General features: G+C 25.8%; 1 protein-coding gene across 1 annotated transcript; it reads right to left on the reverse strand.

The window, feature by feature from the left end:
- Nucleotides 1-14,376: 14,376 nt before the first annotated feature.
- On the reverse strand, nucleotides 14,377-27,041 carry LOC129964159 (uncharacterized). Its single transcript, XM_056078869.1, has 5 exons — nucleotides 26,738-27,041; nucleotides 23,459-24,024; nucleotides 20,608-20,742; nucleotides 18,049-18,291; nucleotides 14,377-15,885 (listed from the first exon to the last, which is right to left on the reverse strand). Exons 1-5 carry the CDS (start codon nucleotides 26,877-26,879, stop codon nucleotides 15,625-15,627), a joined length of 1,347 nt encoding a protein of 448 aa, XP_055934844.1. The 5' UTR covers nucleotides 26,880-27,041; the 3' UTR covers nucleotides 14,377-15,624.
- Between the last annotated feature and the right edge of the window lie 295 nt (nucleotides 27,042-27,336).

Raw genomic sequence — 27,336 nt, forward strand, 5'->3', positions numbered from 1 at the left:
TTTAATTTTTTAAGAAATTGTTCCTATTTTTAATTGAAAATACTTTACTGTTTAAAGCAAATGGGAAAGTATTTTGTAATGTCTTTCAGTGAATCTTCTTTTCCTTTGCTTGTTTTGATTATGCTCTTTTGAAAAGAATCATTAGCAAAATCATCTATGAGTTGGCACTTATAGATGGAAGTGCTTCGGTGGTATATTGATGTGTCATATTATTTAAAAATAAGTGTACAGTATTATTTTAAGTCTGTTGTTTTCTAACATAGGACTTCTGGAAGAATACCTCACATTAAATATTCAAATTATTAAAATTCGTAATTTTTAAATTATGAATATTTGTATTATAATATATTTATAAAATAAATTGTAGCTTAGAGCAGAATGAATTATCATTTCTTTGCATTGTTTGCTGTTGTTTTTTTATCTTAATATTTTTGTTTCAAATACTGAGATGTTTAAATCTCTGTCCTTGTAACAAATTTGTTGCAACAGTGTTTTTTTAGTTATTTTTTTACTTCATAAGCCATTGTGAAACTTTTTTTCTTTTCCCAAATCATTTGTACTTTATATATCATGTTATTACTCATTTCTAAAATAATCTTGAGTGTTCCTTGGACATATTTTCATTTAAATATTCATCCCTTTTCTTAGCAATCTACCCCACCCATGTAAAATTATATATTTCATTGTAGATTTCTGTTTTATTACAATTTGGTATTGATGCAGTGAAATTGTTGCATTATTTCCATTTTAGTTTTAAAAAAGAAAGACTTTTCCTATTGTATCATGCATTACAGAAAAGTTGTAATATTTATTCAACTTGAAAGATTTTAAAGGAATATATTTTTAGAATCAAGCTTACTGATTTCAATTTTTTCTATCAAATACTTTTGCTTATTTTGTGGAAACAAAATATTTGATCTATGCTGATTTTATATAGATATGTTTATACATATATACATAAATTTAAGTACATGCATTTTGTGAATGAACATTTTATTCAAGTTTTTCTAATAAAGTTGAAATTTATAATTTGTTGTTCTCAATTTATTTTAAATCAAATGAATTTATCATCTCTATTTTAGAAAGTTAAAGTTATTTTAAGAAATAACTTATTTTGTATGATGTATAATTTTATAAAAATGTTTGCTCTATTGTGGTTTGCATTATTTGTTATTAAGTGCATTCAGTGACAATAAATTGTATTAATTAATTGTGAATCCTTTTAAACATTAAAATATTTTTAGATTTCAATTACAAAAGTATCTTTTTATGCTAGATCAAATATTATATGTAACAGTTTAAAAGATAATTATCAATTATAGGTTTCAGGAGAAAAACAACAAACGTTACACATTATACTAGAACCTAACATATCATTTAAAAAGAAATAAAGTTTCTTTAAAATTTCTTAGGAGACCTTTAATCTCAAAATTTCCATTAACAACACCCATTTGTGATATCAAATTTCATAATGCATTAAAATTTATGTTTGCACATGAAATCTCATCATTTTAGGTCTATTAGTTTCTGAAATGTGATTGATCAATTCGAATAATATAATGGGCACCCATTCCTCCATATTGACATAGTTTTTTTTTTCTTTCTTTCTTTCTTTCTGGTATGGTAATATAAATTGATTTTCTTTATCAATTTGAATTTCTACTTTTAAAATCATTTTTAGAATGTAGTATAGTTGATCTTCTTTTTAAAATCAAAACACTGTAACTTTTAACAGAAATTGAGGGAAAATATTATATATTCATGCAAAATATCATTTCTTTTCTAATTGCAGTTCTAATCCATTGTTGTTTTTTTGTATTTGTTACAATAAGGTATATTTGAAGAGTATCCCCTCACTAAAAAAAGCAAGTATTCAGTTTTACTTTTCTAAGGATATTGACCTGTTATTTAATGGAATTAATATTACCTTCTGTTTTGTCATTATATATGCCTAAATTGTCACAAATTTCACTACCTAAAGTTGTCATAAATTAATATAAAATATGTTCTGAAAATTACAATACATTATATATATATATATATATATATATATATATATATATAAGAATATATATATATATATATATATATTCTAACTAGAAAAACATACATAGATTTCATTTCAAGACACAGGTGATGGGGAAAAAATATTTGAGAATTAAAATGTAAGTTGAAAATAAATATTAAAACAAAATAAGGAAGAGACTTTACAATTACTTTTATATGCAAGACTTTTATAGTTAATCTTTAATGTAATCTTTTCATAATGATGAAGAAAGAAACTGAAATTATTGGATATAAAATGTCAAATATAAAGAGACATTAGAATATTATTCTTATACCATTAAATTCAGTTTAATCTTATGACAAAATAATATTATCTTTGTAGATCACAATAATTTTTAAAAATCATCATTATAATATCTTGCAAATGAAACAACACAGATTTTTAATTTGATATCTTAAATTCATAACTATGTATATGTGTGAAAAAAATTAAATTGTGCCACTCTTTCTTTATCATCATCAGAATTCTTAGAATTGCAGCGATGGTTTGATAGTTACTGTATTTTACATTTATCAATAAGCAAAGGAATTGAATATAATAATGATGCAGTTCTTTTGGTAATAATACTAAAACACTATTGTTTAATTATTTTTGTTACTAGTTTAATCATAATAACGATGAATCTGTATTTAACTGGCCAGACCATTTGACCAAATCTGGAACGTATATACCTTTGAAGGAAGAAATATGCATCTCGGAGCGATTTTTTATGTTGTGAATATAATAATCTTGACATTTTTGCTAAATGCTGGCCTTTATTTATTTATTTTTTGTTAAATTTTCAACAATTGATTATATTGTTATTGTGAAATTCAAATAGTTTTCATTATTTCCTCAAATATTTATTCACTTGATTTTTCTCCGTTATTGAAAACTAGAAAGGAAGGATTCAGTTCTATATTTGTACAGTTTGAAAGATAGATTTAAAAAAAAGAAGAAGGTTTAGTTATGAACCGCTAAATAAATATAGAGATGAAATGGGCATAATAGCGATAAGAACTGGTCTCTTTTAGAAAAATTCATATGTACAATGAACAGAACATATGCAAGACTGTTAAAATAACACAGCTCTATTGTTTGATGGAATCGTGGGCCGCCGTGTAAGTGGGTCTGGTGCACGTTAAATCCGTCGGCGCCAAATGTCTTCCCGCTGGTGTGGTATGGAAGTTTAAAAAGGGGTGCCAGATCAGGGTCGTCCTCGATTTCTTATCGAGGTTCAAAATTACCAGTTCCGTCCCCAAATAGCCCTAGTGTTGCTTTACAACGGGACGTTAACGTGACTGAACTTAGCCTTAAAAGATAGACATGTAGCTTTAAATTACAGAAAAAAATTTATTTTACGTTGTTTGAGTCAATAAAAGTTAAACTTTTTACACGATACCCCGCTCTGTGATAAGTAAAAAACTATTGGCACTCTAAAATATATGATAAAAAAAATCCCATCATTCATATACAAATATATTTTAAAGAAAAATTTGGAACTCAACTGCGCAAAATTTCAATTTCAAAGATCCCTTCAAATCTCTCTTGAGGCTCCAAATTATCTCTAAATCTCCGTAATAATCTAATTCGTCTGAAATAGCGATTTTCAACTTTTCATTAGTCGGTCCATTTTACTCGCAGAAGAATGTTTATTTATTTGTTTAAAAAGATTTAATGTCAAAAATATGTATATTTTGTTTCTATTGAATTATATTTGAAATTCTACTATAAGTTTTTTACACCTTTATCCTCATTTTAATTATTAGTTTTTAGAAGACAGCTGATAGAGAAAACACAAAATTTTAAATTCTTACTAAAATATACTGTAGAAAATTGATGAATTAGAAGTATCGGTAGATTTTTTCCAAAATGGATTTTAAAAAGTATAACAGAAATAGTCTCTCCCAAACTTTATTGCATGTCATTCCCCTTCTCCGCATATAATTATGAATCTTGTGTAAAGTCGCAAATGCCTTGCCTGATATTGGCGAACAGTAGTTACGAAATATTGATCTTTGGTGTGAATTTAGCATTTTTACTGAATCTATCGTGTGACTCTTGGCGATTAATTCCCGACATGCGGTTTTGGAAGCATTTTTTCAAACTGATTGAAATCAAAATTTGATTTTACAAAATTCAGTAAACGATTTTGTGACTGCAATTGTAATCACAAAATCGTTTACTGAATTTATTTCATATGTTTAAATCCATTAGTAGTCAACAGCTGGTGCAAGTATCAACAAGCAAAGACACAAGGGAAAAAATTTATTTCAAACGACATTGGACTTTCCTCAGAATATCGTATCCCTAGTAGCACACATATATTGTACAAAATTGTATGATATTAAACAATATTCAGAATATTGTATCATATTAAATGATATAATATAATATTGACAATAATGTATAATATTGTTAAAAAGTATGTGCTACCTAGGATAAAGCCAATATGCATGAAACCTTGTGATTAAATTCCTTACACCGAATCACGCAAGCTCCCAAATCGTATTCATATTAGAGCCCTTTTTTAAAACAACATTAGTGCTTTTTTAGTGCCTCTTGAACTGCTGTTAGATGATAAGGACGACACCTAAACTGGTAATCAAGTTTTCCAAATCACCGAACGGGGAGGTGATTTGACCCCGATGAGTAAGGTGTGTACCAAAACGGCTTGCACAGCAATGCATCGGTAAAGCAGGTTTCAAACCTTGAACTCATTTGTGCTGAAATCGAGGCCATACCACCAGGTCAGGATAGGGCGGAAGATATCGTTGCTCTTAACAATATTTTTTTAGCTATTTTTCAGTTTAATGAAGGTGGGACTGCTAATAAACTACTAATGAATAGTGAATTATACGAAAAACAGTCTAAATATTTTTGCTAATGAAGGTATTTACACTTCAAAAGGTACTTATTACCACCTATAAAAGTTCACAGAATAAAAATATGAGCTCAGCTAAAGAAAAAAAAAGTTCAATGTATGAGGAAAAAAGAAGAAATGTTTATCTTATATGTGAGAAGATTAGACTAGGAGATTAGGGGAAGATATTGTTTGGTAGTAATTACACACTTAAAACTTTAAAACTTTACGTTTTTAGCAAAATTATTTTTTGGAATAAATTATCATCCATTAAAATATCTCCAAACTTTTTATGTATAAAACGTTAACGTTAAGGGGTACAGAAGTCACTTTTATTACATAATGTTTTAAGGTAACAGTCAAAGGCAAATAAATAATTATACGAACTTTTCAGATTGCTTTATTGAACACTTTCACAGATATAATTAATTCAACGCTTTGTTAATTAATAAAGCTGTAAAATATTATTAATGTTCTGGATAGGGTTCCGAAAAAAACTCTATTCACCCAGAGGAAAGAAGAACGTAAAAGAAATTCAGAAATAAGCATCAAAGTTTAATCGATTGAAAAATGGCTGAATTATTGGCAGATGGGTAACTGGTATAATTTACTTATGAACACTACCGCCTATATCTAAACTATCATGTAAATGTTTTTTGCATTTTCTTAAAATTCAAAGAATACTCTTTTTGTAATAATTTTATCTCTACATTTTCTTTATTTTTAATAACATTTTTTAAACGCAATATACAACTTGCAATGTTATGATGAAATTCAAATTTATCCATCATAATACTCTCTCGTGTTCTTATGCTAATACTAAAATTAAGGTTGAAAAATGTTTCCTTTGGACATTAATTCCGAAATAAGGTTGTCACTTTCGCTTTTATTTCGTAATATATGCACTTTTTAATGTGCGTGTTAATTGTCATAATTTGTTAATTAACGTGTTATAATTAGTTTTGATTTATTCAGATAAATTCATGTTATTTGGTCTTATCAAATTACAAGTGAATTTTTAAAAAATACATGCAATCTATATTAATATTTAACAGCCTAAAAAGCCAACAATCTGGGCAACAAGCCAGTCGCCAAAGGTGGCAAGAACTAATTAAATTTTTTTCATCAAATTTCCAAGGAATGTTTTGTATACTATTTTTGATAAATAGAATTAAAAATTTTGATTATAACCATTTTTTTTTATTAAAAAATAATTGGGAAGTCTGGAATAATGTTTATATTGTAATCTTGATAATACTTCCTGTATTATAATCTATATCTTAGATTTTTCTACATTTTGAATGTAACAGTGTTAAATGCCTAGTATGTAAAGTAATAACTATCCCAATAGAACTTTCTGTAAAATATTAGCCATTTTGCTTAAATTTACAACACAAAAGAAAAATCCCATATACCGATTTTTTTATATTATTTAAATAAAAAACACCAAATAGAACTTTAAAAAAAGAACTTTAAAAAATTGCTTCGAACACAAGCAATCATCTGTAAGTAAATACAGTTTTGAAATTCGAGCGCTGCAGCTTCACTTCGCTAATGCGTGTTGAATACCTACATCCGTTGGCTAGCCATAGGCACTATTACAGAATAATTCGATTGTTTTATGTTCTACTTGTGAGTAATAGAAAGCCTCAATCAATTAAAAACCCCAGCGACTGTGATATGTGATTTTTCATTTGTTTTCTGAATACAAAAGATGTGAAAGCGTTTGAAATTCATTGAAAATCTTGTGAAGTATGAAAGAAACATTATGAGCAAAGGAATCCTAGGGAAATAGGTTAGAAAATCTAAGCACGCCTTGACTTTACTAAAGACCTGCTGATGAAGGAACAACTAGGGATAATAAATGCTTAATGATTTCATTTTTATCTAATAAATTATGTTTTCGTTTAAAAAGTGCTTTTTATGGAATTATTTCAGAATCTTAAATTAATACTCTCGAGAAGTCGTATTGAGATTCATAAAACCAACATCTATCTTGAATGTTGATTTTCCTTCAGCAGTACAGTTGGTTGTGGCGGAAATTTAAAAAAAAAAAAAAAAAAAAAAAAAAAAAAAACTGTCACAGGCAAAGAAATATGGATGGCTCGTGCTATCAGAAACGGAAACAAGAATCTATGGAATGGCGACATACAACATCCTCAAGAAAGTGAAATTCAAATAATTTCAACCCGGAAAATCATGTATACTGTATTTTGGGCTAGAAAATGTAATTGCTCTAGGATATTTTGACCTTATGAAGATACAATAAATTCTGCGACATAATTGTAAAACCTTAGAGCTAAATTGCTCGAAAATTAAGCTAAATTATTCAGCAAAAGGCGGGGCATGCTGAATATGAGGATTGTTTTACTTCATAATAGTCCTTCTCCAAGTGTGGCTAATCATATTTAAGATCTCACAGCATCCTTTGGTTAGAAATAACTTGATCCCTCCATAAATCCTGATCTAGCACCCAGTAATTACCATTTTTTCATGCATTTAAAAAAAGATCTTACTTGTCATCACCACGACAGTGGAAGATCACAAAATGGCCATGTTTTTAAATTGTTATAAAATCAGGCTTCAGATTTCTTTATTGAGGATCTGATAAATGGCGTAATATTGATGGAAAATTATGATGAAAAGTAGATTAAGGTACCCCTATTAGCCTAAGATGCTCAATTATATCATTACGATACATTCACGATATTGTACGTCAAAATATTGAACAAAGTCATGGAGATATGAATGAGAAAATAGAAGAAGAAGCGTAATATCTTGTGTTAATAGGATATAATGTAAAAACACAAATTGATTAAAAAAACGGGTGCAATTGTTTGTTTTTAATTTTGAATTGGTAGTTATCTAAAAACATGTCTCACAAATCTGCAAATTTGATGTGAAGATCTCTGTTCTGGAGCAGAAACATTTTCCCCCTTCCAACTATGGTTGCTATGGGCATGTACTAGTCTCTAGGACTTTGATTTTACTTTTATGTTAAATTATTATAGAACTAAAACAGTTTAATTAGAGATGTAAGTGTAAGAGTATCTTTGTGTTCGTGTTGCTTGCTATCTTATGTGAGCTTGAATAAATATGATATTGTATGTAGAATCTATTATTGAAAGTTGGGAAATAGATTTTAGATAGTATTCACACACATAAACAACAACATACCAAATTTCATCCATTTAGTTCAAAGCGCTTTTGAGTAATAGTATTCACAGTCTCCAAAGACTATTGTATTCACACCCAAAAATTGTTTTTCGTAGTCATGAAGGTATGAAATGTGGAGATTCGTCAAATTCTCGAGTTCGAATTTTTTGCTGATTACGATAATACGATACGATACGATTACGATAACGATAATACTCCTTGTATACGAGAAAATAAAACGCTATTAGTTTAGTGTATAAGTTTACATTAAAACATACTTTAAGCTTAATTAAAGCAAAACGGTTTTAAGGTTGCTGTTATTCAGAAAATAAGCTGTTTAAACTCATAATATTTAATAACATTTTGAAATCTACAAAAAACATTAAAATAACTAAATATAAAATTAAAATAAATTGGTAATTTGACAGACTTTATAATAAAATTTCACCGATACAATAAATGATTCATTTTATTAGCATACATTTATATTTAGACAAAGTTAGTAGCAAAGTTATTTAAATCACAACAAAATAATTTTTATTAATCATTTTAGTAGAATAAATCATTGCCATATATTAACAACAATCACAGAACTTACTTAACTCAATGTGAAGACAAAACTTCCGTTAAGGAAAATACAAAAATTTCAATTATCTTCCATTCTGTAGTTTATTTATATTAATGTTTCGTTCAAAAGCAACACTAAGGGTTGTTTTGCGATGCACCTCGTAATTTTGAACCAGACGGATGAAGTTGTTGGCTAAACTAGTATCCAACCTCAACAAATTTCCGCACCACACTAATGAGAACCTGTTTAACCCACGATGTCACATTGAATGTATATCAGGGCCGCATACACAGCCGGTTTTTTGTGAAATCGGGTTTCGGACATTTAGTTTTCCGGCTCCTAAGCTGAACCGCCGCGATGCAAATACATCTTATTGTATTGCTCTCAGAGGTCCCGTCCTAAGTCGAAATCTTACATCCGTCACGTTCCACACTACAAGTTAATTTAATCAAAATTTACACTTGCTGTAGCTGTACCATGCTGCATTTAATTATGAAGAAATATTATCATCACCGAATATTTTTTCCCCTCGTATATTTCAACATATAGACGCCCTTATTTCGTTTCAATGATATTTTTTTATTATTAAAATGTACAATGAAAGGTGCTAGAAAATGTTTGCGAACCTACGCTTTTATAATGCTTTAAAAATCGTAAGATTTTCAAGATTGTGGATTATAGTTATTTGTCCCACAATTGCAAATGAAGAAAATATTTCACTAAAAAAATTTAATTTCACATGCTATGAATGCATGCAAATGCAATGCTAATGAAATTCCGTGTAAGTATTTCATTTGCTTTGCTCAAAATGTGTTAGAGGCTGTAAATAAAATTAGTATAAAACTATTTAATTGTTATCAAATAATTACCATCCCAAATAATTATGTATAAGCTGTTCTAGGGATATTTTGAGTATATTTTAATAACCTTAATCTGGAAAATTGTTGCATACTCTTCAATTAAATAATAATTTTTTTAAGTAGCAATCAGTGTTTAATATGATATTTTATCAATAACTGTACTTTAATATCCAAGGAATCAGTATTCCCTCTTGCATTACACTCATTATAATTCAGATGAAGTCAGAGAAATGACTTCATTTTATTGAAACTTATTAACAGTGGTCACAAAAAGTAAAAACCTGAAACAGAAGGAAATAAAAAAGACACATATATTTTTTTATTTCATTAATGTAGAATTTTTTTATTATTGTTTCATTATATCAATATTTAAAATGCTTCTAGTCAGGCTTGAAATAAAAAGAACTTTATAAAATAATGAATTCTCCAAACATAAATAATTAAAAGTTAAATAAACATGATTAATTAAGCAATAAGTTGAATAAATTTATTCAATAATTAGTCAAGACCTTGAAAATAATGAAGAATTATTACAAAGAAAAAAATTAATCTCACGAATCACAAAATTTGTTTCAAAAAACAATAAAATCTGCTATGTCTGCATAATATAATTTAATTTAGTGTTAAAACAAGAATGCTTATTTATATTTTTAACATTTATCTAAAAATTTTATTAATAATTTTGAAGAAGGAAAGTTCGATTGCCTGAGATGATAAAATGAGATATGGAATATTTTAACCTAGGTTTTTGTATGCAATTCTTTTATTTACTTTATACACACGCACGAGGCACAAACTTCCAGGGAAGTTATTAAGTAAAAAAATATGAAGTTGGTTCAAAAGATGGTTTATAAAGCACTGATAGCTTTAAATATGCCATTTTTTCTTCTTTCTATCACAAATGATGCCTTATTTTTTGAAGCTGTCTTTTTATTTAAAAAAAATTCTGCTTCAGATAATATCCTTTTCAGTAATACTTAAAGGAATCAGAAAAATGCAGATTTCTTTAATTCTCAGCATATTTATTGCCACAGAAGCAATGACGATCAAACTTACAATGAAGAATTAAATATTTTATAGCTCATTACAGTTAGAACTTTCAGTAATAATTAACTCTAATTAGAATTGTCAATAAAATTGGGCACAAGAGTACTTTCTTATTTTTTATTGAACACAGATGCATTAAACATATTTGGGGGTTGGAGAGGGTTTAGAATGTACAAAAAAGAAACCAAACTTTAAATTGTCTGCATACAGCCATTAGAATTTTATCTTTCACTGTTGGCTTTATTCAATTACTACTATTTGAAGAAATAAGTCTTTATAATTGTTCGACAAAAATTTCCAACAATTATTTTTATTAAAACTGCATAATAAAATTCATCAAAATGATTATTTTTCAATATATTTTACTGTCATTTATCATGAAGATTGCAACTTATATGCAGGTTTCATGCATTGATGAATTTGGTAAATGAAGTTATTACAATTAAAATAGTCCAGAAAATGGATAAATTATATTACACTGAAAAAACACTGTGTAAACAATTTTATACCGAATTAATATTAAATTAACAAAAACGACTAAAATCTTTTTTTCTCCACCTAAAATACAAATTATTCTGAATAATAAATTTTGTTCTTTACCTACCTTTATAAAAGCATGCACAGAGGATGGAAAAGAACGAAATAAAATACAATGACATTGGTTCTCTAATTCAAGAAAACTTTATTTTAAAACTACGCACTTTGGGTAAAGGAAAACACACAATAAATGAATATAAAAATAAAACACAAGGATGAACAAATGGCCACTTCAAATACAGCTCAATATCTTCATATGTACATATCATACAAGATACTTTACAATATTATGCATAATAGTACAACATTTTATTTATGATTATCAGTAAATGCCTGTTATTTTACATTCGATGTATAATTCAAATTTGAATTGCTTTGCAAAATAAAGCATGATAAAGTTAGCTCTGTAACTTTTGATTTTTTTGAAGGATTGTCATTTCAAAAACATTCAAATGAAAAAAAAAAATTCTAATGTTTCAACATAAATTATAAAGTTTTAAAAAAATGTATATGCAAATTTGATATCAAAGTTATAAAAAATAATTTCAAATATGTTTAATAAATGAATAATGAAAAGTTCTTATCAATTAAAAAAACAATATGGAGAAACGTTAATAACAGAATTACTTCTTTACTTTAAATGTTTTTAATGGTATAAAAAGTATCCAATATGTTTACTGTATAAAATTATATGGCAGTTAAATTTATTTTACAAGGCATCTAAACTGACGTAGAAAAAAATTAGATGCGATTATAAAATACAACATTTCAAATTGAATGTATTTATCACTACAGCATCTTTTTTTAGTAATTATTTCTTTAAGAGTTACTTAATGAACATAAAATTCAATTCCAATATTATTTTAATTTTGGTAGTTTTAAAAATAATGGCAAAACAATAAAAAAATCAAGGAGCTATAAGTTGCAGTAACATTTGGCACTAAAATACTAAGGAAGTTCAATCTTTTCTTTCACAAAAGATGAATAATTGATTATTCTTTTTTTTTTTTTCAGTTGGCATTAAAACTTTATTTTTCTACTTTTAATAAAAATATATTAACACACATGCATAGATATGCTGCTTCTTAAACAATATAAAAACTAATTTAAATCTGCAAATTATTTTTAGAGTTTGTATCATATTTAAGCAAGTGATTTTGGATCAATACAGATCCCTTTGTTTAATGTCATCATTCACTGGCTCTTAAAAAATGATATTTTATAATAGAGTCCAACAATAACAATATTAATAATAACATATGTATAAACAATTGAGCAGACTAGCTTTGAAGCATGTGTATCTTTTTGACGGATTTTATAAATTTTGGAGTAGGTTATAGAGATACAAAACATTTACAAATGATTAGAATAAATTCCTTATTCATTTCTAAGGAATTTGCTTATTCTTATTTCTAAAGGTACAAACTGAGAAACTTTTAAAAAACTTCAAAATATTTAATTTTGTGATGCAATTATACAATTATTATATTCAATATAATAATTTATGAAAACTTTTACATAAAAACATAAACTAAAACATAACATATATACATATATATTACATTATTATTTGTTATTGTTACATTACAAGCTTGTTTTCATAACTTCATTACTATTTTTTCATTTGCTTAATTAATAACAATAAAGAAAGCCTGAAATTTAACAAAATTCAAATTGTTGTTTAGAAACATACTAAGTTAAAGTTTTTATGGATATTTTTTCAAGCTAAAGTGTCACCTAAAAAATAAGGTATACTACTCTATACTCAACTAAAAAAAATTATAATATACATGGTCTTTCAAATAAAATTTATTTTTCGAAAGTAAAAAGAATTATTACAATAAAAAACCTTTATATATTTAGAAGAAGGAACATAGGTTTGTCATACATTTTTATTATTAATTCTTTTTTAATACTTTCTAAATGAAAGCAATTTAAATATTTTTTCACTTGCATCGTTCCATCTAAAAATGTTTAAAAATATCACATGACAGTATTACATTGATATGAATTCAATATTTTGTTCATTAAAAATTTTCTTTTTGTAGAAATACAGCAGTCTTATGCATGTGCGTGTATCCTAATGCTTTAATTCTGCATTTAAAGCTTATAATTTTAAAGCTTCAAAACGCTACGAAAAATATGACATCCTTAATCATAAGCTTAAAGATAATGTTCATTTCATTACTAGAAAAAACAACCTGTAATCCAGTATATTACATTATTTCAAGATAAAAGTATAACAGTACATTCACAAAACCTTTAAAATAATGAAAAGAGGAATTAAAACACAAATAGAAGTTCTGAAAGGTTTTCCCTGTACAATGGAATTATCAAATTCTGAAAGTCTCTCATCAGTCCAAGAAATGTAATATGAAAATTTTCAAATTTATAATTGTGAAAACAGTAGCAAAATATACTTTTAGCAATAATATTAATAATAAAACATAAACATCATTAAATGACAGTCGAAAAATTTATTTAATATTCATCAATTTTTATTATTTCTGGCAAAGACTTAACCAAACATTTTACATTCCCCCTCCAAAAAAAAAAAAAAAAAGGATACAATTTATTATAGTTTTCTTTATAGGAACCCTATATAAAAATGCCTGGCTAAAAGAATGAACAGAAAGGATTTCAAGAAATATGCTGTCTGAAAACAGCACTAAGTTCAGATGGCAAAATGCAATCTTAATAAATTAGCAACATCTCATTCTAAACATAATTAAAAAAAAAAACTTAATTATTATGAATTGTTACCTTGATAGATTTTTACAATTGCAAGATGACGTGAAGAAAAAATATTACTGCATTTATTTCATTTTTGAAAATCAAATACAACATGAGACCAGAAAATACCTTGTTTTCAGAATTATTTATCCTTGATATGTCATTAATTTACTCTAACTTAACTAATTCTGAATAGATATGATTATTAAGGTTTTTGTGTGTGTGTGAAGAATTTATATTTTTAAAAAGGAACTTTTTCCATCTGTCTCCATGGTTTCACTTTTTTATATATTAAAATTATCTTTAAATAATATAAATTCTTAATTTCCAATCAAATGCAATATACAGTTTGGAAATATATAGCTTATTTGATAGCTATAAATGTGGCCAAGATTCATTATAAGGCTTTTTTTTTTAAATCTACTTTTATTCTCATTTAAATGTACAAAAGAAGTCATGGATAAGAGATACAAAAAAAAAAAAAGGCTCAATCCCCAACCATATGATTACTCAATTCATATTAATTTTAAAAAAGCATATATATATATATATATATATATATATATATATATATATATATATATGCTTTTGGATCATAGTCCCTCGCTCCCCCCCCAAAAAAAACAATAATAATTGAGACATACAAATGATTTAAAAAAAATAATAGATGGTAAAGAAGACAAAATTATGCATTGGATGAACAATTCAAAACTAGTAAACATAATCATAAATTGTGAACTAAAAATCTTAGTTGAGTACAAAACAAATTTTTTTTATATAAAGACTACTTGCAGTTATTTTGAAATTAAAGGAATATGAAAATCCAAATCCTCCAAACTGAAACCAACAACGAACATTAGGCATTAAATAAATTCAAGTCTGACATGGGATTTCGATTTAATTTTTTCCTGCCATTCATATTTTTAAACATTTTTCTCTGAAAAGGAAGGAAAATTAGGACAATTAACATAGAAAATAATTTTCTACGCATTTCTTATGTAAATAAATATCAAACTTCAGTTCATTCTTTTATAATTTAAAGATTTACTAAAAAGGTATCACATTTGGGTAATTAAGGCATATCTAAGATTTCAAAGTTAAGTAATGAACCTACTTTAGATATAAAGGCTGTCTCGTGATTTATCCTTTAGGATCCAGTTAGGAGTTATTTTATATCAGAAACATCTATATACTCTGAAATATTAACATTCTGACATTATCTATTTTCTAATAGGTTTTGAACCAAATACAGCTGCATAAAATCAAATTGCATTGATGTATATTTAAAACAGACGATGCATAATTCATTGCAGCAAAAACAGACAATGCATAATTCAATGCAATAAAAACAGACAATGTATAATTAATCACAATATACTAAAAACTAGAAAAGTACAATTAAGAAAATAATTTCTTCTACATTCATATTGGCTTTGAATTAAATGAAGTGAAAAAAGTCATAAAATATAATAAGCAGCAGGTAAAATATAATAAACACTGACTAGAAAATTTTAACAATTCCAACAGGAAATTTATGTAAAATGAAATGAAAATTTTTTCTCTATCTATAAATACTTCTTTAACATTTGACTACTCAAACAGTGATCAGAATACAAACTATCATATTTTCCTGATTTAACTACAAAAATTTTTTCTGTATTACATCCAACAAGGAAAGACTAAAGAAAAAATTTTCATATGCTGTTATGACAGCAATATGTCAAATTTCAGAGCTACAATAAATATCATTTTAATACATATAACAAAATAACATATAAAATGGTACTAAAATAAATAATAAAAGAACATTTTTCTATGAAATTCCTATTAATGCATCATGCAAACGCTTTGCCTGCAAACTTAAATCCTCATCTGGATCATTGATTAATGCAGTCAATTCCGAAAGATCTGTCCTTTTGCTGAAGTGATAAAGAACTGATAAAAGTGTGGGTTTTGAAGATCCATCAACAAAATGAGTAGCAAAAGTTGCAATATTAGCCAGGAAAGTTAGAAGCCTAAGAACCAGTTCTCTTTCATATGGCTTTCTGAGCATGTCCAGCATGTCAGAAGGTACCTAAAACATTACATTTATTTTAAAAATTTACATGTAAATTATAGTTACATATAAACAAAATAGCAATTCTGAAAATGATTATAAAAATTTCTTTTTAATGTAGTAAAGTAAAACAAGAGAGATATAAATTTTTAAAAAATATTTAAAGTCAAGAGTATTAAATTTTTATTTAGAGAAAAACATAAGATGAAGGGAGAAAGAAAATACTATTTCCAAATGTGAAATTTACACATACAAGGTTTTAACTATATAATTTATATTCAGCTGTCCAATGGAATAGAGATGAAAACAGTTTTACTAATAATACACAGCTGCACAAAGTTTTTTCAATGTGTTTCAATGTTACAAACAAATGAAAGAGCCGAATTTGTCTGCTTTATGGCAAATATTTATTAATAATAAAGATGAATGTGTGTGAGTATCTATCTGTATGTGTGTCATGTAACTATGAAATTGGTACATATATACCTTGGAGAAATGTACACACCGAAGCAATTTTAAGAAAATTAATTAATTAAGCAAAGTTTTGACATTATTTAAAGATAACTTATAAAAATTTTAGAGCACACAAATGAATTTCAAAAAAGTATATTTTGAATGATAAAATTTAATAGTCGTGCAAATTTTTCTTGGATTTTGGTAATATTTTAAATATATTTTTTGACTTTTCAACAATAAATCATATTATTTAACTGAAACTTAACCATTTTCATTGTTTTATTAAATATTTAACCACTTAATTTTCTAAGACTTTTTGAATTTATATAATTCAGAAGAATAAAAATAGTGCAATTATAATACGCCAAATTTAGAAGATGTGTGAACCAAACTTTTAAGTGTTTAATAGCACTATGATATCATGGGATTGACCTCCATTGGGTAAGTGCAAGTATACAATGAACAGAACATATGAAAGACAATTATAATAACACAGCTTTATTATCTGACATCTTGAGAGAATGATGAAATAAAGTTAAATAATCTAAATAGTTTATCTGAAATTAAATATATCAAATATTCTAGCAAAATTAGTTGGCCAACTAGTCATTAAATACACAGAGAAAAAGAAAAAAAATTATGCAATATTTACTTTAATGAAATGTAACACAAAAGAGATTATATTTAATTTTTTATAAGTAGGCAACATAGTTTTTTTAAAAAATCAATACATATGAAACGAAAATTCCTGATTCCTCATTATATGTAAGAAAATTATGTCTAAGATTGTTTCACTCAAAAATATAACTGTATTTTATTCTCTTCAACCATTACTCCCTCTCCCTTACACAGACTCTAGAAGACAATCCCAGATACTTTGTTAGTTTTCATAAGTAATTTTACTGAGTGGGTGTTTTAATTAATTCTTTACTCCTGGTTATGAGCAAACTGAAGAAAAGAAAGAAAGCAGAATTAAATATAAAAAAATCTTGTTTTGTGTTCTGTTTCACAGATAGCATTTATAACAAGTGCAGTTTTAGGCATGCCACTATTCCTACTGATATTTTTTAAATAACATCTAAGTTTCCATATTCAGAGCAGAAAATAATTACCATAAACTAGGCAAGATTTTGAAAAATTCTGAATTTTAGTATAACCAAAAAGTAAAGTTGTTCAATATACTTTAATTCTCCTTCAAAGTCATTAACACATTATGATTATATAGAAGCCAATTTTACTCTTTATACCGGCATGCTGTTTGATTAATTGATATTATAAAGTAACAAAATTTGAAAACTTGCATTTTCTTATAATTAATAAAATGTAGTATACATGTTACTTTTTTGTTGAAAACAATTTGCATTCAAAAATAAATTTTGATTTCATTAATTTGCAAGAAGCATTATTTATAAAAAAAAAAAAGTTTCCTTTAATTATTTGTATTTAAAATGAAGAAAAACAAACAATAAATATTAGTTTTTCTGATAGTTCACATAACTAAATGATGAATATCTTATTTATCATATTAGTAAATAAATTAAAATTAAATTAAACAATACAATCAGTACCAAGGTAACTTTTTCACCTTAATAAAATAAAATCATTTAGGCAAATGCTTACAGAAAAATCTGATATGGGTTTTACAGTTTCATTTTCAATTTCTGCTTGAACAATTTTGTTTCTTCTTTACAGAAATATTCAATCTCAACAGAAATTTTTTCTCACCTCAGTCATGAGCAACAAAGGAATGATGTCTTTGTTGCAGGACAAATTGACTAGAAGCCTAAGAGCTTGTAGCTGCACTACTGTTGTGCCATTCCGTACCATGAGGGATACATGATGGACATATTTCAGAATAACCTTGTGGGAAGCAGGATCCAGGGCCAAGTTGGCTAATGCAGTCAGAGAGAGAGATTTCAGCAACTCTCGTCCATTTATGGCATTATTCAGCAAAATTGGAATGTGAAACTAAAAAAAAAATTCTATTTATTGGAAATTATTACTGATACTCATATAAGACATTAATATTTGTAAAAAAAAAGCAGAAATTAAATTGCACACAAAATATAAATTTGTATTCACTTATATGTAATGATATCTGTTAATTTAACTTATATCTTATTTTATTTATTTATTTAATTTTTTTTTTCTTTTTTTGTCTTAAATTAGTCCATGTTACTTTATTCTAACATTGCTCGTATTTCCGCTCCAAATCTCACTTTTTTAATTTAATTATTTCTATCTATTCTAAAATATTGCTGATGCTTTAGTTCTTACACTGCAAATGATGGGATAAAAATTCCTAACACCTTCTTTAAAAGATAGTTAAGATTCCCTTCTCTCAATGAACATAAGTCAAAGAAATCTCTAAAAGAATCTCTTAATAAAATCACTAAAGAAAAATCTTTTAACACTTTTCTCTTATATTCTGATGTTAACAGATGCATTTCCTCTGCATATAAAAACCATACTCACCTGTGCAAAAATAAATTTTAAAAAGTATCATTTTTTTTTTTTTTTTTTTGCAACTTATACTTAAAACTATGTTACACGCACGCAGGCAAGCACGCACACACACACACATATATACAAATCAACTTTTTAAAATACAAAGCACAGAACCTCTTATTATTAAAAATATTTCTAGATTATTACAAGTAATGGAATAAAGTGTTCTACACTTTGAAACATTTTAATCACAATTTATTGGATTAAAATTACTTGTAATATTATTGAAAGACATAATTAAGTTTTCACAGTAAGAAGCAGCAATCCAAAATAAAGACCCTTATAAAGCAAAAAGAAAAAGTTGGAATTTTTAATTAATTTCTCTAATGTAAGAGATATAAGAAACATGTAAAAAAAAAAAAAAAAACTAAACAGACAATATTAAGCAATAGATTAAAATAGAATGTAAAATGCTTTGTATGGTATCACTTCAAAAGTTTTGTTCATTTTAATACTACTGCTATCTTTGCTCTTTCTTGCATAAATAATTGATAAAATATGTTGTTATTTAAAATTTTACTGAAAATATTTCACAAGAGCATGCAATTTCTTAGCCCATTTATGAGAAAGAAAAATAAATGATTAAGAAATAGGTTTTGGTGAAATTTGGTCATTGACAAAAAGAACAGATTCAATTTTTTTTTTTTTTTTTTGAATGCCTGTAAAAATTAATTCATAATACATGATTAATCGCAATACTTTTATTGGAACTTAATCGCAATACTTCATATTTCTTTCAGATGTATGAAGTAAAATATATGAAGTATTTAAATGTAATTAACCACTTACCAGATTCTCATTTTTTTATCATAAAATTAAGTACAGAATAAGTGATTTATAAAAATTAAGTTACATTAGCCTTTGGTGATTATTTGTTTTCCTACCATTTAAAATAACTATCAAAACCAAGTATTAGTTCAACAATTTTTATTTCATATTACATTAATTCTATATATAGCCATTTGAATTTTATATAGGCGGATAAAGGTGCTAATAACCTTGACCACATTTTATATGAATCTTAAAATCATCAAAATTGATTCAGTGTTTTTCATTGACAAATTCCATTGCAAGATTTCCCCATACAGAATGTATTATAAAATTGTGTGTTTTTTTCTTTTTTTATTCCTTTTGATTAAAAAAAAAGTTAATGCTTGATAATATATCTAGGGATTACAAGCTTTAATATGAAACAAAAATTGGTGGTACTGGACAAATGGCTGGGCAACTACTTCATTAGTTTCTCTTATTATTTCAAATAGATAGGGTTAAATTAATTAACAAAATGTAAAATTTTATGCTTCTGTTACAGAATATCACAATGTAGTCTTAGAAAAATAAACTAGACTAATATATCTTGCCAGGCTGACTTTAATAATTCTGGTTATTCTCAAAAGTTAAGGAATGAATGAACAAACATACAAAGTGTTAGTTAATACAATAATTTCATTTTAGAACTAAAAATGCTAGAAAAAGAATTAATATACCACCATAGTTAGAAGTCAAATACGAAAGAAAATAAGGAAAATGATAAAATAACAATCTGAAATTATATTGAGTGATTTACATACAATATATCATAAATCTTGAGAGTTTTGAATTGAAAACATGGAAAAAAAACTATGAACATTCTATCCTTTAGTTTTATCTTTATAATGTTTTCAGAGAAAAAATATTCATTTACCTTTACCAGCTAGACAATATCTTTCTTAGATATTTTTGATACATTCTAATTCATTATTATTAGATACATTATAATTTGAAAACTCAATATACCTGAAAATATCGATGACTCTTGTCTATCACAGATAAATTAGAAACAGCTTGAGTTGTAGCAATTTTGATAGCTTCAGACTGAATCAACAATAAATCTTTCAGTTTCTTAGGGCATTCAGACTCACAGAGCAGCTCCTACATACACAGTAAAATTAATTCAAATTTGTATTAAGCAATGTAGCTTCTCACAAAATTATAATTGCTTCTTAAAACTCCATCAAAATAAAGCACAAGAGAAATCAAAACACTTTATTTATATATGAAATAATTAATTTTACAAATATAAGTTTATAAGTAATTTATATACAATACAAAATCTAACACACACACGCACATAATTTTAAGTTTTCGTTCCTAAATACTAAGAAGTCGAAGGAAGGTTTTGTGTTGCTAAATTGTGTAATTTTTATTAATTTAATATTACATTCCATTCAAAGAATAGATAATGTCACTTTTAGTGTTGCCATTTTAACTGAATATAAAATTCTTATGAAACATTATAGATATTTTAACTCATTCCAAATCATCATAATTTTCTTCCAAGATATTATTTGCAATGTTTGATCAAATTTTGAAATATTTTTTTTCAATTATGAATAACATATTAATTTTTTTTCCAATTTTCATCAATTATTTAATGAAACTAACGTTCTTATTTAAATCAGGAATAAAAAAACAGATAGTATGCATTATATTATTTTACATATAAGAAATTTTACCTTAAAAATATTTTATATATTTTTAAAAAGGTATGTGTTTATATACAGCAGCACTTTATCAAGAGCTTTTTTAAATAAACCTTTTTTCATAAATTAATTTCATTCCACATAACCATCAGCTGTTGATTTGATATAACTATAGCTATTGTCATATTATAAGTCCTTAAATTTTTTTAAATAAATACTAAAGTACAAAGAATGTTGCAGTGATGTTTTGTGATAATTAATTAAAAATCATTCTTTTTTCATTATTATGAAAGAAAATATTCGTTGCGGCTGGTTCGTGAGTGCTTTGAATAAAATAGGCAAATAGAAAACTTAACAACAAATTTATTGTAGATTCGTTGGAGTTACTCTGCTCAGTAACTCCTTCTTCTCCAAGAGCCAACATTTGAATCACATCACTCTTTTAATTACACTTGTGCTAGTTGTCTAGCGCCATCTATGAACGTTTATTTTCTAACGCTTCAAAATCCAATCACTACAATATTTTACCCCTAAATAATGAAATATTTTAAAATAGATATTCACAAATAATAATACATGTGTTTTCAATTATTAAAAAAAGATGAATTTGCATAAAGTAAAAGTTAAGGACTCATTGATATTGACATATTAACCCATGTGTCAAAAATCTCCTGCAATTTTCAAACATGCAAATATATTAATATAATACAGAAAGTCATGCAAGCACTAAGCTACTATTAACAATTTTTAAATAGAACTAATCTTTTTGAATTCGAACAATTAAGAAACCAAGATTAAATGTTTTTCAAACCTATTAAACAACTATAGTTTTCAATAACTGCTATATATATCCAAAATCTTAATAAATTAACTAATTTTAAAGTATTGTATATTTCTATGTATAAGCTAAGTATTTTTGGAACTTTTTCTATAACTAAATTATGGAGATCCAATTTATATATGAATCTTACTTATGAATGAAAAATGTAGGCAGGTACATTAGTCGGGCACAAGTAAAAAAAATTGCTAAATGTTGCTAAATATAGCACTTTGTATTTCTATAATATATATTTCTTATGTTTAGAACAGATTAATTTTAAATTAAACTATTTATTTGTTTCATTGAAGTTACCTATTCTTTTTGTGAAAATTGATTATCTTATTTCTAAAGTTTACAAAATTTTGTATTTTTCATACTTTTTATTTAAAGGGAAATGCTAAGCAGCTACACTGTTATAATTTACACAGACAAGATCACTTGTAATTTGAAATTTGCTATATTAGAATTTCTCTTCCTGCACAATTTTGAAGTAATAAATAAATAAATTTTTAAAAAAATAAGACTGTATAGACAATGAATGAGAAAAAAAATGTAATACTTTCAGATAGGGGTTCCAGAGTTAAAATTTAAATAATAAAAATATAATAAAATATATAAAATATACTATATATAAAATACAATTATAATTATTTTTTTAAAAATACATTATGAAAATTTTAAACAATCCTTCATTTTCATAACTAGAAACTATATTTTCTTAAATGGAAATCAAGGTTTTGAAATAAATAAAACAAATTTTAAAAAAACTAACTAACCAGAATCTAGCAAATAAATTTATGCACTTGGGAAGTAAAATTCATATGGTGATATTTTAGAAATGAGTTCAATAAGACTGAAAGTCATAATAAAGTTGGAAGCTTAACTAAATTATATAAATTACAAATGTAAAATTTAAAGTACCTGTAATATAATGATTAATAGAATAAAGCAAAACTAGCAGAATGTGGAAGAAAACATTCTATATATTATTAAAGATATTTAGAAAATAATATATTTTAGAGTATTCATAGAAATGAAAGCTATTAAATTTGTAGCCAATTAATTTAGCTATAAACTATGCCCACAAAAAAAAAAAAAAAAAAAAAAAAAAAGAACAGCATATTTATAATACCTAAAAAATAGCTCTGAACACATATGTGCCATTTTGAAAAGCTTTTAAAGATTTAACTTTAATCGCAATGAAAAAAATATAAATTCTAATCTCATAATAGTTGCATTAAAATTATTACTAAGAATAATAATCCAATGACTTTAAAAATATGATAAGACAAAATTAAATTAATATAATATACAGATTTCTTTATACAATGAATTTATTAGCTACCTGATTTTTTGTAAAAGCTGCACAGTTTGAAATAGTATACAGAGCTTTAAGTAAGATATCCTCATTCATGGATCTCAACAAACAAACCAGATTTTTTACTTCAAAAGTTGTCATTGTTCCAGGAGCCTTTTGTAAATTGCTTAAACATTTCATAGTGATGGCATCTTCTTGGAAGGGTAACATTTGCTGAGAAATGCTCTCACTCAACTGCAATTTTGATAATTTAGCTTGAAGTTCAACATCAAGAGCACCTTGGGAAGCAGCAAGTTTGCTTTTCTCTTTAAAATCAGGAGAAGGGCATTGTCTTGTACTTATATTTTCACATGACACACTTAAATACTTGGCACATCCCAAAGGGGAACTCCAAGGGCTGCCGTGAAAACTATGAGGTTTAATTTCTGGTGAAACAGGAATACTGTTTTTCCGTAAACGTTCAGTCGTATTCAAATCATTCACTCTTTCTCTTACACTTTTGGGTGAGACACAACACTCATCAATCAATGATTTGATTTTCATTATTTCTTCAGTTTGAGTTCCTTCCGTCTTACTGAGTCTTAATGTGTTAGCTGAAAAAAATGTAAAATTCTATCTATTAATCCTAATAAGAGCATGCAAATACAAATATTGAAATTAGAATTCAATTTAGAAAAGATCTAAAGTGCCAGAAACAGACAAATAACAGGAAAAAAACAGACAAGTAATTTTCCAAACTTAGTTTAAATTCTTTTATTTTTTTCTACAATATCTTGTAAAATATTTTTTAAAAAATATAAGACAGAAACAATAAAATTGGAGAATCAACATTATCTCCAAGTACATTAGAATTTTTTGAAAAATATATATTTTAAAATTTTATCTATAGTCCAAAACAACTTTGTAATTTTTAAAAAATAAAATTCATTTCATTTTGAATTTTAGCTTAATTTAAAATAGAAGAAAGTAAAATCACTCCTTCAAAAGAATATATTCAAACTGTGTGCAAGTTAAACTTGAAAAATGTTTTAATTTTTAAGAAAACAATTACTATTGACTCCTTCACATAGTAAGATGCATTGAGTAATTTTATGATGGTGTACTGATGATGTATTCAAACAGCACTTGAAATTTGATTAGAAATGCATAGAGAGGTATAATATATAGGAAAAAAAATACAAAATATAATATATTAATATTTACTAATTCACATTGAACAGAAACATAAAAACATTTTTCAGAAAACCAACAGAAGTATGTATATCAATGCATTTTAATTAGTTTTTTTAATTCAATCAATAATTAATTTTTCTAACTTATTTGTGTGATATGCTTTAAAGCACTCTGATTATAATTTCCTAAATTACTGCTAAACTTATTTATGCTTTGTGCAAGATAAATTATTTAATAACTATATAGAGCGATAATGTATAAAATCAAAAGCTACTTACTATCTTGCACACAAAATATCTCTACAAATGCATGAGACTGACTTATTACTAGGTCATTCAACAAAAAATGCACTATTTCTAGTTAATAATTAGTTTTCGAAATAATTATTTAAAAATATTCTTTTAAGAGATTTTAAATATTAGAACAGATTTTTAAAAATAATTAATAAAATTTTATGTTTTATTTTTTTTATTTGCTTTTTTTAATTGAACAGAGGGATGCTTGTATACCTATGTTACATGTCACAACATATTTTCCCCCATTTACTTTTACATTTATTTGTTGAATGCAATATATAATTAATTAAATAAAATAATTTCAGTCATTAGACAATATATTTTTTTTTACAGTTTAAATGAATTTTGTTACAAAAGAAAAGAAAAATGTAATAATAACATCAGAGTCTTTCTTGTATTCACTGTCTGAATGCAATTACTCCATAGTGAATGCAATAAATGAAGAATCTCGCACTCCATTCTGAAGTACGAGAATTTTCTATAGATAAGAGTACTATCACAGGTAGCCATTTTCAATGTCTGTTCTTCATAGTTAAGCTAAACAGCTTAATTTCTAAGAATTTGTGCATTATTCTCTTAAGTTAAATAAGTCCTTAAGTAAGTTAAATAGGTCCTTAATTTTGTATATCCTCCATTCCTATTATTTTTTTTACTAAAATTATTTTCCTGATTAATAGTAAATCACCTTTTACAGCAACTCTAAATCAGCATGTGTTAACCCCAAATCAAAATGATGTATAAGGATAAGGATAAATGGATTTTCCCTTATCATGAAAATGGATAAGGGAAAATCGAAAGAAGTGGACAAGGCTTATGAAATGAAACAAATTTTTTCAAAAGAACACTCAGCACACATCCAGTAGTTTAGACAAGGGGGGAAAAAAAGACCTTTTGTATCTATGTCATTTAAGTTGCACTGAATATTCTAATAAGACATCATGTATTATCTTTTAAGATCATTAAATCTTAACTGTATCCTTTTCCAAAATATATCTTTAACTTAGATAGTGTATATTTAGATATTTATTTCATTACATAATTAATGATTCAATTCTTTAAATATAAAATGACAGTACCAAAATAATTTTGACCAAAAATAAATACTGATAATTTAATATTTTATTTTATCTTAAAATCTTCATTACAAATGAGTACAATTAGACTAAATACATTAACATTTAATTAAAAAAATAGATAAATCAAATTGTATACATGACAGCTTATTTATTTTAAAATTCACAATTGCTTAAAATGTTGACTGCAGGTTTTGCTAGTTATTTAATTGGGAGAAAACTTACAAACTATTCAATTGGAAAAAGACAAAACAAAAACCATAACCATAGATTGAATAAGCATGCTAAATATCCACAGAAAGAAAAATTATCATAATTCAAAGAAAAATTCGATATTACATTTTTGTATACTATGAAAATAGCACTAGAAAAATATCATAAATTTTATCATATAATTCAAAATAGATTAAATATAAGTTCATAATAGACAATATAAAATTGTATATCATTTTTAAACATTATTAACATATTATGATAGGAAATCTCAAAATAGGGGAAAATATAAAATTATCTAATACATGGAATACTCATCTGCAGTAGCCATTAATTAACAATTATTACAATGAGTCAAATAACACATACAAACTCAGAACTGTAAAAAGAAATTGATTAAAATGCACGAAAACGGAAGAAAGCAGCATTAACAGATAATCATACCACACTGAAATCTTATTTTTAAAAGACAATAATTATATCACAACTAAATCTAAAAATGATGATACAGAGACAATAGTGTATTTCTAAAGTATTTTTTGATATCTTACTTTGACAGAGCTTGGAGTCTTTCTTTTTAGATTTCTTACAGTATACTTTAGTGACAATACTATAGCCGGCATAAGCAAATCCAGCACATAGAAGCGAACAAAATGCAACCTTTTCAACGAAGAATCTATCCTCGTTAGCCATAGAATTTTTGTACAATGCAAAGGCATTTACAAATAAAGAAAAAAATTATGTTATAAACACTTTAATAAAAATAAGTAAGTAATAACAAACAGAAAAATCAATGAATGGTTTCGAAATTAATTTAAAACGAAACAAAAAATAAAATCATCAAACAATCAAAAGCGTCCGCTCTCCATAATACAAACACATGTATCTATAGGTTACGATTGCGATTACAATTATGGACATAGATATTTTTTGAACATTTTAGATTTTTATCCTTTCTTTATCAAATAAATCCAAATTTAAAAAAATTCGATAATAATATTGTAATTTGAGAAGGTTCACTTATAATATCTTTCAATCATGCTCTAGCTTCACTTTCAGTGAAACCTAGGAAAAATTATAGAAATGATAAGGGTTTTGAAATGATATGTTTAGATTTAACCTTCAAAAACAATGTATTACATAACATTTT

Source organism: Argiope bruennichi, chromosome 3 (assembly GCF_947563725.1).
Source record: "Argiope bruennichi chromosome 3, qqArgBrue1.1, whole genome shotgun sequence".
In the NCBI taxonomy this organism is placed as follows: Eukaryota; Metazoa; Arthropoda; class Arachnida; order Araneae; family Araneidae; genus Argiope; species Argiope bruennichi.